This window comes from Chanos chanos, chromosome 1, assembly GCF_902362185.1.
Source record: "Chanos chanos chromosome 1, fChaCha1.1, whole genome shotgun sequence".
Classification (NCBI taxonomy): Eukaryota; Metazoa; Chordata; class Actinopteri; order Gonorynchiformes; family Chanidae; genus Chanos; species Chanos chanos.
This window is the reverse complement of record NC_044495.1, coordinates 42,794,711-42,809,693: the sequence shown is the minus strand read 5'-3', so window position 1 is coordinate 42,809,693 and position 14,983 is coordinate 42,794,711. Positions and strand designations below refer to the sequence as shown.

Below are 14,983 nucleotides of genomic sequence, written 5' to 3'. Positions count from 1 at the left end.
AGCATTTGGTTCAACTGTGTTTCTATCGGCTTTGTAGCATATTCCACAAGCTTTTTATTCTACAGGCTCTACAAGCAAGTCAGTGCATTCAGTAGGTTGTTTCAGAGTCATTAGACTCTGTAAATGCATTGTTGCAACAATACAACAATGCGATGACATTAAAAAGAAAATGTACTTTTGCATACTTAAGTATTTTTAAAAGCAAGTACTCCAGTACTTTAACTCAAGTAAAACGGAGGTGGGGCCAGTGGAGAGAAGTTTCTTATGTCCACCCATCAACAAGGAGCTGACAAATCCTTCCCAATGCTGAGCTCTGCTGCTTCTCCCACCCCAGAGCCTTCCATCTCTCTACATAGCCTCAAAGCGTCAGTGTACTTCCACATAAAACGATTTTTACATTAAACTGAGCCTTGTCAATAATTCCAGATTTCGGGTGCTCATTCTAATAACCTAGGAGATATGGCGGCATTTGGTATAAGACAGTAATTTGATGGAAAAAAAGAAAAAAAGAAATGAAACCCTTGAAGTCAAAATCTGACCCGACTTCATTTGATGTCAGATTCTGCACTCTGTGCACGTTTTTACACTCTATTCTCACTGGCGCCTGCAGCAGGCTTATTCTCTGAAACAATCTCACACAAATCAAAGCTCCCCAGCCTTCCTCAAGTGTTTCTCGCTCTCCGCTTCTGCTCTTCTAGTAACGGCCAGTGGAAGAAAAAAAAAAGAAAAAATCTATCTCAGAGTCAGAGGTGAATTTCTAATGAGAGTCCTCTATCCCAGTTAGTTCAAGAGAGGTGAACAGCTGTTTAAGAATTCAGGCGACTGAAGCGAAAACCTCTTCCCTTTGGCCTTGATTTACAACAGCCTAGCTACAAAACAAAAACAAAACAAAACAAAACAGCCTTGTGCGATAGTTAGCCACAGTCGCTAGCCGCTATGTAACAATTAGCAGAAAGCGTGCAGATGTAATTACTCCCACTTTTCTTCTCTCTGAGATTTCCGATGCGATGGTTTAAGGCGAATTTGGAAGGAGTTAATGCCAGAGAGAAATGCTGCAGTCTGCAGAGCGAGCAGGTATTTTTTTGTTTTATTTTCTTACATCGTCGATTTGATCTTGACTTTCACCTGTCAAACCTATCTTTTTCTAATGAAAAAAAATAGTGTGAATATTTCATCTGCTGTGACTGAATAATTGAAGTGGAGGACCTTGGGCAGGTTGCAGGGAGGTTTCCAACATCTATGTGCCAATTTGTAGCCCACATCTTATTTGACTCACTTGGTCAGGTTTTTCCACTTGAATTTTGATGAAATGCAATTACCCTAAAACGAAGTTATGGCTTGAGACAGCTATGGGGTTTCTTTCTTTTTTTTGGGGGGGGGGGTAATATTTCTTGTACATTTCTTATTAAACTCGTAGCTCTTGACTGTTCTTGGAGATGTTCATCCCACCAAAGCAGGATAAAGAGATTTGTACCTGTTGGTTTTCCAGATATGAATGGTCTCTTCGTCCACGACATCATGTTTCTGGGCCTGCTCATCCAGGAAGTCGAAAAAATACTTCACCGCTGGTGGAACAACCGTACCGGAACACAGGACACTGCAGAAAAAGTCATCTACAAACTGCTGCAGCGTGCCCTGTGACACACACACACACACACACACACACACACACACACACAAGCTTAAACCTTTATTCACTATCACTTGAGATCTTCTGTGTTTCAGCATGCTAAAATCGCAACCACGCCTGAAAGTTTCGGTTTTCAATTCGTAACACAAAAAAATCATTTTATTTCATCTGATGCCATGTGATTTTTCTATTTGTCTGAGTGACAAATCATTACTATGACCATCTGTGGCCTTCTACATACTTATATCAGTATTGTCTTTTTTTAACAGTATACTTGGCTCCAAAGTCCAGTCTAGGACAGAGAAGTTTATTCTGTTCCGGAAAGTCTTGTCTCACCAGCATCAAACCAATGTCTTGCTTGTCAGTGGTGCTCTAAACCTGATGTACTGTGCTGAAAATTACTTTTTCATGTCGAATTTAGTTATGTTGGCTTCCTTCAAGGAGCCACTGGGCCCTTTCTTTTTTCCACCCAAACAAAACATTCCATTTAGATGTGTGACTTTCAATGTTGCTGTTTAAGTAAGAGATGGTCAGTTGCAATACAAACTAGCTATTCACAAAGAGTATATTTGATAAAATAAAGTTACAGGAGTTTACATTTACTAAAACACAGTACTTCCATTTCGTGCATCTCTATCTATCCATTAATCCCATCATTTTAGCAACCTGGGAGACATTTCCCAACACAACTCATTAAATTAATCAGTTAAACAATAAATAACTTTGCACATTTTCTGTTGCTTTCAGAAGTTAACACACAAACTCTTCTAATAATTAAAGGTGTGTAGGAACACCCAACATACACTGGAACCAGTCACAGTCAATGGCGGCGTGGTTGAGACATGGTTTACCTTGACAGAAAGCAGTCTGGTCAGGTAGATTTCAGTGATGGCTTTGGTCATGGCCTTGTCCTTCATGCTCCCCCTCTTCGACTTCACCTCGTCCAGCTCATCCGCCGGACGCACCAGATGGTACACTTTGTCATCCTCCAGTAAAGCATTCTCTGGAAAAATGACACAGAAAAATAAAGTAAGAAACGCCCCCAGACGAATAAACAGTGATCTTAAAAAGGTTTACTAATATGTTTGAGCCGGTTTCAATGCTCGTGAGATATGGTACATTTGTGGTGTTTTGTAAAACCAATTCCACAATGAAATTACCATTGATTTTCATGAGTAACTAGCAGAGAAGGTAAAAGTAAAAGTAGAAGTACTCTTGCTAAAAAAAAGTACTCTAGGTAGAGTTAAACTGACAACCGTTTTTGTAAAGTGTGAGTGACTGACTATCTTACTCTTAAGTATTTTTCAAGTGGGATATTTTAACTCTATCTAGAGTAATTTTTGTTAACAAAAGTACTTCAACTTTTACTTTTTCCATTTCTGTTAACTAGCATTAGATTGACTGACGGGAGGAGAAATATGAATGTTTTTCCATAATCTGATGGGCAGTGGAGAAGTGAGAAAGTTCAGTGCTCTTGTCTTTACTTAGTGAGTCGCAAGGTCATAAAGTCTCTCAGACATAGCTGTCATAACAAAAACATTTAGTTTTCAATTACATCACATTACAAAATATGTCACACTCAATTTGTCACAAATTCGCCACATATTTAATCACGACACACTGGCACACCAATTTCTATGACGAATAAGGCTAAATGAGCTTTCAGCTAAGGTAGAGGTTAAAGCCATTACAAGTTGAAAGTTCTTTATTGAGCCCAGAAAAGCCAGACAAGGTGACTCACTTTCCTCGTGGCTGTCCTGATTTTGGTCAAAAGACTGCTGGGTATGCAGGACTTTGGACAATACCAATGTGGCGTTATCTCTAACCTAAAAAGAAAAATCCATTAGAAACAAAACAGAGCAACTCAAACAAGGCAATTTCAAATACACAGACAAACAGCTACTTGCTTCAAACAATGACATTTAAGCCTGATTTACGCTCACTCATTTGGTAATGAAAAATCCACTATTCAGATATTTATGAGCTAGGCTTTTTAACCTGTGACTTGTACATTTTAATTATGCATATATTCATACTTTTAATAACTGTATCAAGCTCCTGGTGGGAGGTGTGTGTGTGGAGATAGTGTGTTCAGGTATGAGTAACACTCACAGTGATGCCTCAGAATGAGGTGGTCTAAAGCAGGTGTTGTGGTGTTAAGGAGTGTGTCGCAGTTTTAAAGGGTTTATTTTGGTGTTAAGGTGGTTTTGAAAAGCATGTCATTTTAACTGAACACTTACACACTACTGCATTTCTGTGGAGGCTAATACTTGCATCATAGTTTACCAATGACCAGTTATCATTGCACATTATCTATTCACTTATGAGTGCCAAGGTGTTTGGAGTGTCTTTGAGAGTCGGGTTTGAATGCTTTGAAGAGTTCTGAAGAGTGAACACTCACGTTGTAATGGGCTAATGTGTTAAGGCGTTTCCACCTGCCTTCCTTCTGAGATGTAAGGTCCAGGTCTGACAGAATCTGCCCAGTAGAACCAGGGCGCCACTCTGTGGCATGGGAAGGAAGTGCTTCTTAAAACCTCATCTTTAACTTCAGCACATGACATTCAGTTGTCATCAACACACAGTGTCACATAAAAACTCAGTCACACATTCATACAACCACATAACACAATTAAACACACACAAACACATGCATGCACACAATCTCGCTCTCTCTCACACACAAACACACACACAAACACACAGCCTCATTGCTGTACCTCCATCACCTACATCATTCTGAGTAAGTTACATATATTTGAATAATAGACTGGGCATGTGAAGAGAAGTCTAGGTAGTTCCCAGTGTCTGAGTGTTAAACAGTCTGTGTTTAAGCTCTGCTGAGTGGTGTGTTTCGACAACGAGAGCTCACCCAAAGCGACGCTGTCGACAGTGGGTCTCTGAGAATACGGCAGGTTCCTGTAAACCTGTTCGATGATCTTCTCTTTCACCTGTGAGATGGTGTCACAGTTCAGCACCTTCGCTGGAGTCACGTCTGGGCCCTCCCCATGAACCAGCACCTGCAGAGTCTGACAAGACCAAGACACTGTCAGTCACTTTAGACTGACCTCAACTCACCAATCAAGATGATCAGCTTTCTTCCCCAAACCATTTCCATCACTTCAAAATAAAAGTCACCCAACAGTATATATGAGAGCATTAGCCCTGCTAGCTTTTTCATCAGCTCGGTGAAAGCTCACGAAAACACAGACACTCGGTTATGTGCACAAAAGTGGTGTTTATCTGTTTGTTTCTAAACTTTCATGTTTTTGTGTTGTTTGATGGGTTTCAGGGCTATTTTCTGCTTGGTTGATGACATTTGAATGCCCGAAAAACAGGCCCACAGAGGGAAATTGAATTGCAGGCTGGGCTGAGTGTGTCTTCTGGTATTATCAGTGTTTAATGGTTGCATTAGCCGCGTCCCTGTCCCTCTGAACGAGTCTGAAAAAGCCCCATTCTCACAGTTCATCAAATTAGCTGTCCAATCAGAGCCTAGCAGATTGACTGCCAGATCTTTTATGAATCTCAAACCCAGAAAGCACAATGTTACTAAAAAAAACACAAAGGGAGAGAGAAAGAGAGAGAGTGAGTGAGTGAGTGAGAGAGAGAGAGAGAGAGAGAGAGAGACAGAGAGAGAGTGAGAGAGAGAAAGCGAGAGAGTGAGAGAGAGAGAGAGAGAGAGAGAGAATTATCAGGAGAAACAGATGGTGTGTGAAAAGACCCATGTGGAGGGATGACTTCATCTGATTGGTCGGACTATGTGGGTGTGGCAGGCCCCTCACCAAGACGGAGTACTCCACGTCATCTCCCAGAAGGCCAGTGTCATTCAGCGTGTACTTGGCCTTTTTCATCTTTGCATCCACTGGACCTTTCTCCACTTGGTGTTTAATGGCTTTAAACAGCTTGTACAAGGGCTCCCCTGCAGAGTCCTGATGGTTCACACACACACACACACGTTACTATCAAAACCTGTCTGATATACCAAATCTAAAGTCCTGTACATTGGTGCAAAAATTTCTTCCCAGAACTGCAACAGACTCATTAGTGTGTACACATGGTGTGTGTGTGTGTGTGTGTGTGTGTGTGTGTGTGTGTGTGTGTGTGTGTGTGGGTGCGCGCGCGCTCGCACACGCGTGTGTGTTGTTCTTGTTGAACTGCCTCATTCCAGACAAAAACTGCTTTGCATGATGAAACATCACAGAGCAGTGGTGTCAGATTCCTGTCTGCAAAAAGAGACACATAGAACCTTCTGTCCGTCTTTACCTTGAGAAACTGATAGAGACAGATGGACATCCAATTACACAGCATCCTCTCCACCACTGTCTCTGACCTGCACAAATAAAGACAACACACACCACACTTCACTACTGAAACACGCCCTACTACAGAACAAACTGTAGTGCAGGTATCAGTGCATGTGCTGTGCTCCAGAGGAAACCTGTAGGTTGGGAATGTGAAATATGCTTAACTCACCTGCGGAGCATGAGTTTGGGGTTCTTGCTGTGAACGTACTCCTCCATAAGTTCCAGCAGGAGAGTTCTCATTATGTCTGTGTAATACTCCAGCTTCCCATGCAAAGCAACCGTCAGCAGGGAGGCGAAGTAGACCTTTGCCCTGGCGTTGAACTCCGGACGACCCTCAAGAGTACGGATGAACTGCGCAAAAAGACAACAATTCGCATTGTTCACGGTCCACCTTTCAGTTGGACAAAACAAACCTAAACCATTTTTAACAAGCAATAATAAAAATGCAGTAAGAAAAAGACAGCAGGTCAAAACTAAGACTACATCCCAAATAAAACAAATTGCTAAGAACACACACGATGCAATACAAAATGAGACTGGCCTGGTTACAAGAGAGCTGAAATATGCATCCCTATCTTTTTTCCCCTATCTGAAGAAACAGAAAGAACACTCAAGATATTTTATGACTGTCTCATGTCATATTGGATTGTTGAGTGACATAAACAGTAAGAGTGTCTTGAATCATAAACATGTCAATCATGTTTGGTGATCTGTATGATACGCCTATGTTGGCCTGACTGTCATCACAGCAGACCAGATACACTTACAGCTGGAGTGAGTGTGAGCTTACATTAATGAGGAACGTTTTGCTGTTCAGAAGGTTGGAGAACTGGTTCAGAGCTTGGTCCACGATGGCCCTGCGGGATTCTGGGATGTCCAGTTTGCCGGTGATCATGACGTCATTGGCGCCGTCTTTGGAGGGCAGGAAGAAGACCCGGTCTGTGTAGGTCTTGTAGTCCAGGAACGGAATGCGAGCTTCACTCAAGTCGCTGGTGTGGTCTTCCATTTCAATCATCAGATCTAACATACCAGAGAAAATATCCTTTAATCCCTCTCTTTCTCCACCTCAGGGGGTGCTGTCATATTTTGATTTGACTGTTGTGGCCTGTAAAGCCCTTTGAGACTGTAAACAGTGATATTGGGCTCTAAATAAACTTGAACTTGAACTTGAACTTGAACCTCCTTTGTTCATTTATGGCGACGTCTATGCATTCAACATTTAAGCTACTTTTCCAACGACTTTTCATCAAATTATCATCCAACTATCTGTCCATCCATCCACAGACCTGTAAACTCCTTCTTGCAGCGGTCACGTACACTCTCTTCCAGATTCTCCAGCTGATGTTTCACCTTCTCATACTCTCTCTCTGCCTGCTGGCTTTTCCTCCTAAACACACACACACACACACATAAAATTACAATAATCTTTTTTCACAGCCCAGTAAAAGAATGTAAAATCAAATAAGTAGGAAAAAAAATCATGCAAACACTGAAATAGTTGATGTATGAGGTGGCATTATGGGAAATGCAGTTGTTTACCTGTAGCAGTAGACAAACAGGCCAATAAAGAGCAGCATAGGAATGATGACAGCAGGAATGATGATGAGCAGAGGAACTTCATATTTCCTCTCGTAGTATACCTGACCGACTGTCCACTCGCCGTTACCAAACTTAATCTGTGTGTGTGTGCGTGTGTGTGTGTGTGTGAGAGAGAGAGAGAGAGAGAGAGAGAGAGAGAGAGAGAGAATGACATATTCTGGTGATTACAGTAAGTGCTGAATGCTAAGCACTGAATGTTCCTCTAAGCTACTACATATAAATATGAAACAGCATTAACTGCATAAATGTTCAGAAATTCACCACTGAGTCCAAACACAGCACATATATTGCTTTAACTGTGAAAAGTTTATTGCCTTATCGGAAATAGTTTGTTAATTCATGAGAAATATATTCATAATTAAGAAGGGGACATGGAAAGACTCTCCATAAACGGAGCAGAAATGTGCAGTGTAAATGCAGTCATGAGTAGACTGAAGTTTGTATCATTAAGGTTTTTTTTGTTTTCTCACCACCAGATCCAGTGGGTCGGCACTGGTGTCTCTGCGTTGGCGTCTGGACCGGGCTTTGGGCGGTCTGGACGGAGGGTCCAAGATAATCTTGTCATCCTGGAGGAACTGGACAGGGCACGGCGCGTCCCCGACAAACGCCTCAGCTTCCTCCACAGTCATGGCCTTACTGAACCCTCGACCCTGAACACCAACAATACACAGCACTTCAGCATGCAGTTTCACCGCACCTCTACTGGACCCTACATTACTGTACACCTCTACTGGACCCTACATTACTGCACACCTCTACTGAACTCTACATTACTGTACACCTCTACTGAACTCTACATTACCGTACACGTCTACTGAACTCTACATTACTGTACACCTCTACTGAACTCTACATTACTGTGCACCTCTACTGGACTCTACATTACTGTACACCTCTACTGAACCCTACATTACTGTACACCTCTACTGAACTCTACATTACTGTACACCTCTACTGAACTCTACATTACTGTACACCTCTACATTACTGCACACCTCTACTGGACTCTACATTACTGCACACCTCTACTGAACTCTACATTACTGTACACCTCTACTGAACTCTACATTACTGTACACCTCTACTGGACCCTACATTACTGCACACCTCTACTGAACCCTACATTACTGTACACCTCTACTGAACCCTACATTACTGTACACCTCTACTGAACTCTACATTACTGCACACGTCTACTGAACTCTACATTACTGTACACCTCTTCTGAACTCTACATTACTGTACACCTCTACTGAACTCTACATTACTGTACACCTCTACTGGACCCTACATTACTGCACACCTCTACTGAACCCTACATTACTGTACACCTCTACTGAACTCTACATTACTGTACACCTCTACTGAACTCTACATTACTGTACACCTCTACTGAACTCTACATTACTGTACACCTCTACTGAACCCTACATTACTGTACACCTCTACTGAACTCTACATTACTGTACACCTCTACTGAACTCTACATTACTGCACACCTCTACTGAACTCTACATTACTGTACACGTCTACTGAACTCTACATTACTGTACACCTCTACTGAACTCTACATTACTGTACACCTCTACTGAACCCTACATTACTGTACACGTCTACTGAACTCTACATTACTGTACACCTCTACTGAACTCTACATTACTGTACACCTCTACTGAACTCTACATTACTGTACACCTCTACTGGACCCTACATTACTGTACACCTCTACTGAACTCTACATTACTGTACACCTCTACTGGACTCTACATTACTGCTCTAAGGATTAGTCTTCCAGTGTCACTGTCTCGCTTTAACACAGACCATATTATAGAGAATAAACATCATGTTGGTGAGAAGCTGACAGTCTATGATAATTGTTCAAAAATGGTTAACTTAGCTCTGACCACACCTTTCCAGGCAATTAGATTCCTCCATGTAAGTAGTTCTAGATTCATCAATGTAATCAGTTCTAGATTTATCCATGTAATCAGTTCTAGATTTATCCATGTAATCAGTTCTAGATTTATCTATGTAATCAGTTCTGGATTCCACCATGTAATGTGTTCTAGGTTAATCAATGTAATCAGTTCTAAAGTCATGCATGTAATTAGCTCTAGATTCATCAATATAATTAGCTCTAGTAAGATCAAGTCTTCCTTTTTTTTCCATTTTAAATTTGCATTAGCAATAGAGGGATATCAGTCAGTCATTACCGAGACAATGAGCACTCCCCCCTCTGTGATGATGTTGTTGGACAGATTTTTAAAAACAGGGTCGGTGTAGTAATCGAAAGACAAAAGCTGCTCCTGCACATTGTCCAGCTGGATGATGGTCTTGAAAGACTGGTTCTCAAAACTCTTATTCACAGCAGGAGAATGGAACTCCAGAGATGTGTCGCTCTTATTCTGGGCTTCCTCCACAAACTAAGAAAGAAAGAGAGATAAGGGAGGGAGACAGTGAAAGTAGAAGAGAGAAATGCATAAGAGAAACGCAAAGATATTTAGAGAAAACCCATAGAAGAAACACCCATATTCTCTGTGGATAGGGAGAAAAGGCCTAGACTTTGGCGAGGTTAAAAAGCAGCGCTCACCTCCGCTGGATCAGACTGGTGGGAAAACTCATCGGTAGATGGCAGGACACGCATGGTGGCTTTCTGCACCAAGTCAAACCCAGTCCCCGTCACTACGATCTTCCGGCCTCCACTAAAACCAGTATAGGAGCCAAGTGAGTAATATTCAGCCCAAGGCTGACTTACTAATTTAACCTTATAAACTTACAGTCTTTGAAAACTGACAACCAACAAATAAAAAGGACTACCACACTTACGTATCACAAAAAGGTCTCAAACACCAATCAGTTTCATTTACTTTAGCTTGTCATTTCTAGATCACATATACACCTATTTTTCCAGAATCTGTTGGATTTACACTCGTTATTTGACAGTCGTTAAGGAAGTAGACCGCAAAATAAGCAAATTAGGGAGGGAAACCTTGTGCTGAGTAAGTTTTGGTTGCATGAAGTGAGTATTTCGAGCAATGCCAGCATGGATGTTTGTAGAACATCCGGAGGTGACTCACCACACAAAGCTGGCCTTGGGGTTGTAGCCTGTGACCTGAGGATTCTTCAAGTACTGGAATGCGCCAGGCACATCTTTTTCTGTCTTCCCGCCGTACTTGACACTGACCGACAGCCTGTCAGAGGGCTCCCTGGCCCCTGTCATACACGTGATCTCAGTTCCAAAGGTCAACCTGGACACACAAACACACCCACACATGCGTGCACGCGCACACACACACACGCATAGGCGCACACACAAATACACAGGCATACACACAAAGACGAACAACTTTTAGCTCTGTCTTTTCGTAGACCCTCCACACACATGATAAAGGTTCTATAACAACACTCCAACATTAGAGACACATTTACCACTAAACATATAAACACATCAGACTTCAACACATTGCACTATATGAAAAGTTTGTTATTAATTACTCTATACTATGCACACACACACACTGAACATCAGTGTGTGTGTGACAATTCTTTCATTAGAGTGACTCACACTTGGCAGGGCACACCACCCACAGTGACGCTCACGTCTGCTTTAGTGGCTGTGTCCAGGTCTGTGCCCGATATGGTGATGATGGTGCCGCCTGCCGCCGGACCCTTGTCCGGGCTGACTCTTTCCGGTTTGGGGTCCTGAAGGTCAGACAGACAGTTAGGAAGAACACTATGTTCCATCACACACACCCACACACACACACACACACACACACACATACACACAGAATCTCTCTTACACACACACACACACACACACACACAGTCTCTCTCTCTCTCTCTCTTTCTCTCTCACACACACACACACACACACAACCAGTATTCCTCCTCTCCATCGACTCAGTACTAAACACCGCCTTATCAGCAGCCTTGCTCTTGCTAACAAACGTCAGCAAGGAAGGACGGACAAAAGAAAAAAAGAATGGAGGGGGAAGAAGAATGGCTGTGTCCACCTGTGCCTGGCAGGCAGAGCTCACTATCAGTAGCAGTGAAAGGCATTGATTGAGCAGAACCTGTGCATCCCTGCAGGACTCTATTGACTCAACAATACCTTCTCCTCACAGACTGACAAATGTGCACTTTGATTAAAGAACAGAGAACCAGAAATCGCTCTCCCTCAGCCTGCAGTTGACGCTTATTGTTTCTGGCTTTTTCCAAGGTAAAAGAAACTCACATTTTACCCATATTAATGGTTCTCTCAAATGTGAATGTGACTATAAAATAAGAGTGTTACGAGTGTATTGTTATGGTAAGGAAAAAAAAGCTGAGGTCAAGCAACTGACACTCAAGACTTACATCAATTGACAGACAGTGTCATTGTGACACTGAGGGCCTGACACTGGGTGACACCGTTTGACACACAGAGACAGTGAGAGGCACTGAATGACACTGAGTGACAGAATGGCACAAAAAGAGGACAGTGAGTGACAGAGGGAGAGAGAGCGGCGTTGATATACCCGATATGTGAAGACAACTTTAGACTCTCCTTCCCGTCCTCCTTCTACCACCACTTTCACTGGACCCTTTTTGGGACTGGACGGATCTGCTGGTTTGAATGGTTCGATCTTGCAGACCACACTAAGGAATTCAGACACACACACACACACACACACACACAGAGAGACAGAGGGGGGGGGGACACTCTGAACAAGCGAACACCTCACTGAGGAGTTGTTCTCTCAAACACACTCACTGCAGTGTGAAATGTTCCCTCTTCCCAAAGTCAACATCTCTCATAAACAGGTGGAAATCACAGACTTTGATCTCTTTGTTTTTTTACCTGTCACTCACATTTTAAACCCAAAATATGTTTTTGTGCTCTTTCAACATTTGCATTCTCTATCTCCCGCTCTCTCTTTCTCTCCTTAAACTTTCCCACTTTTTTTTTATTCCCAATTTGGAATATTAAATTAGCTGTGGTTTTGTAAGCCACCACTTGGAAACTTGGAGACCACTTTTCTCTGTTGTATCTGAAGGCAAACAGTGTTGTTAAACGGCATAAGGACTTCTGAGACCACTGTTTGTCTTTAATCACAGCTACAGTCCCAGCTGCACCCAGGAGGGGAGAACTACAGTCACACCCAACCTGGGAGGGGGTGTCGCCAGGGCACAGCTGGTACTCAACCCATACTTCCAAGACACAGGTACACCTCTGTACTTTTCCTTTTTAAAATGTATTACATTTAATCAATTCATTACTCTCTATTCTGTAGCACACAGAAAACACCCGATGTGTAAGTGAATATGTAGGTATGTGAGTGTGTGTGTGTCTGTGTGTTAGGGGTTGCACAGAGTACCCGAGCATTCGAGTACTTCAGCAGTTACATCAATTCCAGTTTCTACATTAACATTGAGTACTCGTTAATCGCGTGATGCTAGATCTCGCATACGCTCAGTTTCCAGTTTGAGCCCGTGGGAAACAAGAAGGATGGTGACAGCAGAAAAGTGTGTTTGTTTGTTTTGTTGTTGTATTTAACTGTGCAAATTTTCTTTCCCAGCTGTCGATGTGATGAAATAAACAAGCAACAACTGTGCGATGTAGACGGATTTCTCAAGGATGGCTCCAACATCGAATCTGTCATATAATAGACTAGGCTACATTAACGAGCTAAACAAATTAATGCTCAAAAATAGATGCAAGCAAATATGACTAATTTTATTTTTAAGTCAGTTAGGCTTACTAATGATGACGAGGTTTCACCAAATTTATAATTTTACAATAAACAATCTAAACACAATAAACCCACTTCGTTGACTGACCTTTCTATCTTGGGCTACTGTAGAATATTGGTAACAATAATATTAAAATATCGTCAGTATCATACATACTTGACCCTTGCGTAAGGTAAGACCAAGTGTTATCTTCATATAATATCATTAAATTTATGCTTTGCTCTATGTGCCCCGCCCCTTCCCAGAACTTGCATTTTTTCCGGAAAGGAGTACTCGAGTTGTAAAATGATGCACTCGTGCAACCCCCAAACCCTAGTGTGCATGTGGATGTGTGTGTGTGTCTCTGTGTGCATATCTGTGTGTGTGCGTATATCTGTGTGTGCTTGTGTGTGTGTTGTACCTCGTAGACACTAAGTAAAGTTCCTCCTGGTGAGCACAGTTCATTCCAGCGACCGTAATCTGCCTGATGTCTTCTTTCCTAATGCCTAGATTAGAGCCTTTAATGGTGACAGAGATATGCCCCTCTATGGGTCCATAACGGGGGATAATCTACAAGAAACCGAGCAGGGCAAAGTCAACACAAACAAACAAACAAACAAACAGTTTCTCTTTAAAAGATGAGAGGCCAGTGGGTCTCTGGGAGTGTATGTGACATGGTCAGAAAAATGGAGGCAAGTTAACAGGTGACAGCTCAGATTAGTCAGGAAATGTGTAAAATGGCTCCTAAAGCAACTAAAGGTGAAATTAGCATCATGGTTAACCCTAGTGCAGATAAAAGACTGAGCACGCTCTTTTAAGTCATTAATCCAATAGCTTTAGCAGACTGTGCTAAGAGAAGACTAGCTTAGCTTTCATGAATTGCAGTTTATATATTTTCTCATGCAGGACATGCCTCCCAAACAGTTGAAAAGTTGAAAAAAGAAAAAAAAAACTGGAGAGCAAATGGAGAGTGAAAGATGGAGAGAATAGAGAGAGGTGTCCTGGACAAAAGAAGCTGTGGATGATTGAAAAAAGGAGGGAATGGAGAACTGAGGGAAAAAAACAAGTGAAAGAAAAACAATAGAGTGTAAGAGATCAGGATGATGAGTGCAGAGAAGAGAGTGAGAGAGTGAGAGCAAGAGAGTGAGAGAGTAAGAGAGGGGGAGGGAGAGAGAGAAAGAGTGAGTGCATGTGTGCGTGGGTTGCTCACGTCTGTAATCATGGGAGCAGGGCACCGATCTGATTCTTGTGTACACAGCTGTCTGTACACACAGGAATTTGTCGTCGCGCACCAGACACAATTGTACTTCGTATCAGCATTCTTACACAGGCTGCAGTCTTCTCTGCCCACTGAACAGTTGTATAGCACCACTGAGAGAGAGAGAGAGAGAGAGAGAGAGAGAGAGAGAGAGAGTTTCAAGGGAAATGTTCTAAAAATGGTAAGACTTTGTTCTATGTCCCCAGGAGGTAAAGTGTACATATTTTCCTTTAAAACAAACTGCTGTGACTGTGATGACATGAATAGTACTGTTTATGTTGTTTATGTTTATGGATACTACTCCTCTCTAAGGGATGTTGTGTTTGATTATGTGGAGGAGACTCACCTTGAAGAGTGCTGTCAATCTTTTTGTTCGTCTCACTGTCCTTCATGTGAAACGTGACGTTGACTTCCCGCTCTTTGTCGTAAGCAAACTGCTCAGGGAACAAATAACAAACAGGCAAAATGTCACACAGGTGT

At 42.2% G+C, this 14,983-nt stretch overlaps 1 protein-coding gene across 2 annotated transcripts in view; it reads right to left on the bottom strand.

The window, feature by feature from the left end:
* plxnb2a.1 (plexin b2a, tandem duplicate 1) overlaps window positions 1–14,983 on the bottom strand; it is an 81,971-nt gene that overhangs the window by 4,515 nt on the left and 62,473 nt on the right. For both annotated transcript variants that reach the window (XM_030787460.1, XM_030787452.1), the window contains exons 12-31: window positions 14,850–14,937; window positions 14,456–14,616; window positions 13,667–13,815; window positions 12,051–12,171; window positions 11,096–11,232; window positions 10,608–10,778; window positions 10,121–10,232; window positions 9,744–9,953; window positions 8,001–8,180; window positions 7,471–7,607; window positions 7,218–7,318; window positions 6,722–6,951; window positions 6,101–6,282; window positions 5,891–5,957; window positions 5,410–5,556; window positions 4,500–4,656; window positions 4,032–4,132; window positions 3,372–3,456; window positions 2,482–2,633; window positions 1,475–1,635 (exon numbers count right to left, since the gene is read on the bottom strand). In XM_030787460.1, coding sequence (XP_030643320.1) covers window positions 1,475–1,635; window positions 2,482–2,633; window positions 3,372–3,456; window positions 4,032–4,132; window positions 4,500–4,656; window positions 5,410–5,556; window positions 5,891–5,957; window positions 6,101–6,282; window positions 6,722–6,951; window positions 7,218–7,318; window positions 7,471–7,607; window positions 8,001–8,180; window positions 9,744–9,953; window positions 10,121–10,232; window positions 10,608–10,778; window positions 11,096–11,232; window positions 12,051–12,171; window positions 13,667–13,815; window positions 14,456–14,616; window positions 14,850–14,937 — 2,849 coding nt within the window. The remainder of the gene's footprint in view (window positions 1–1,474; window positions 1,636–2,481; window positions 2,634–3,371; window positions 3,457–4,031; window positions 4,133–4,499; window positions 4,657–5,409; window positions 5,557–5,890; window positions 5,958–6,100; window positions 6,283–6,721; window positions 6,952–7,217; window positions 7,319–7,470; window positions 7,608–8,000; window positions 8,181–9,743; window positions 9,954–10,120; window positions 10,233–10,607; window positions 10,779–11,095; window positions 11,233–12,050; window positions 12,172–13,666; window positions 13,816–14,455; window positions 14,617–14,849; window positions 14,938–14,983) is intronic.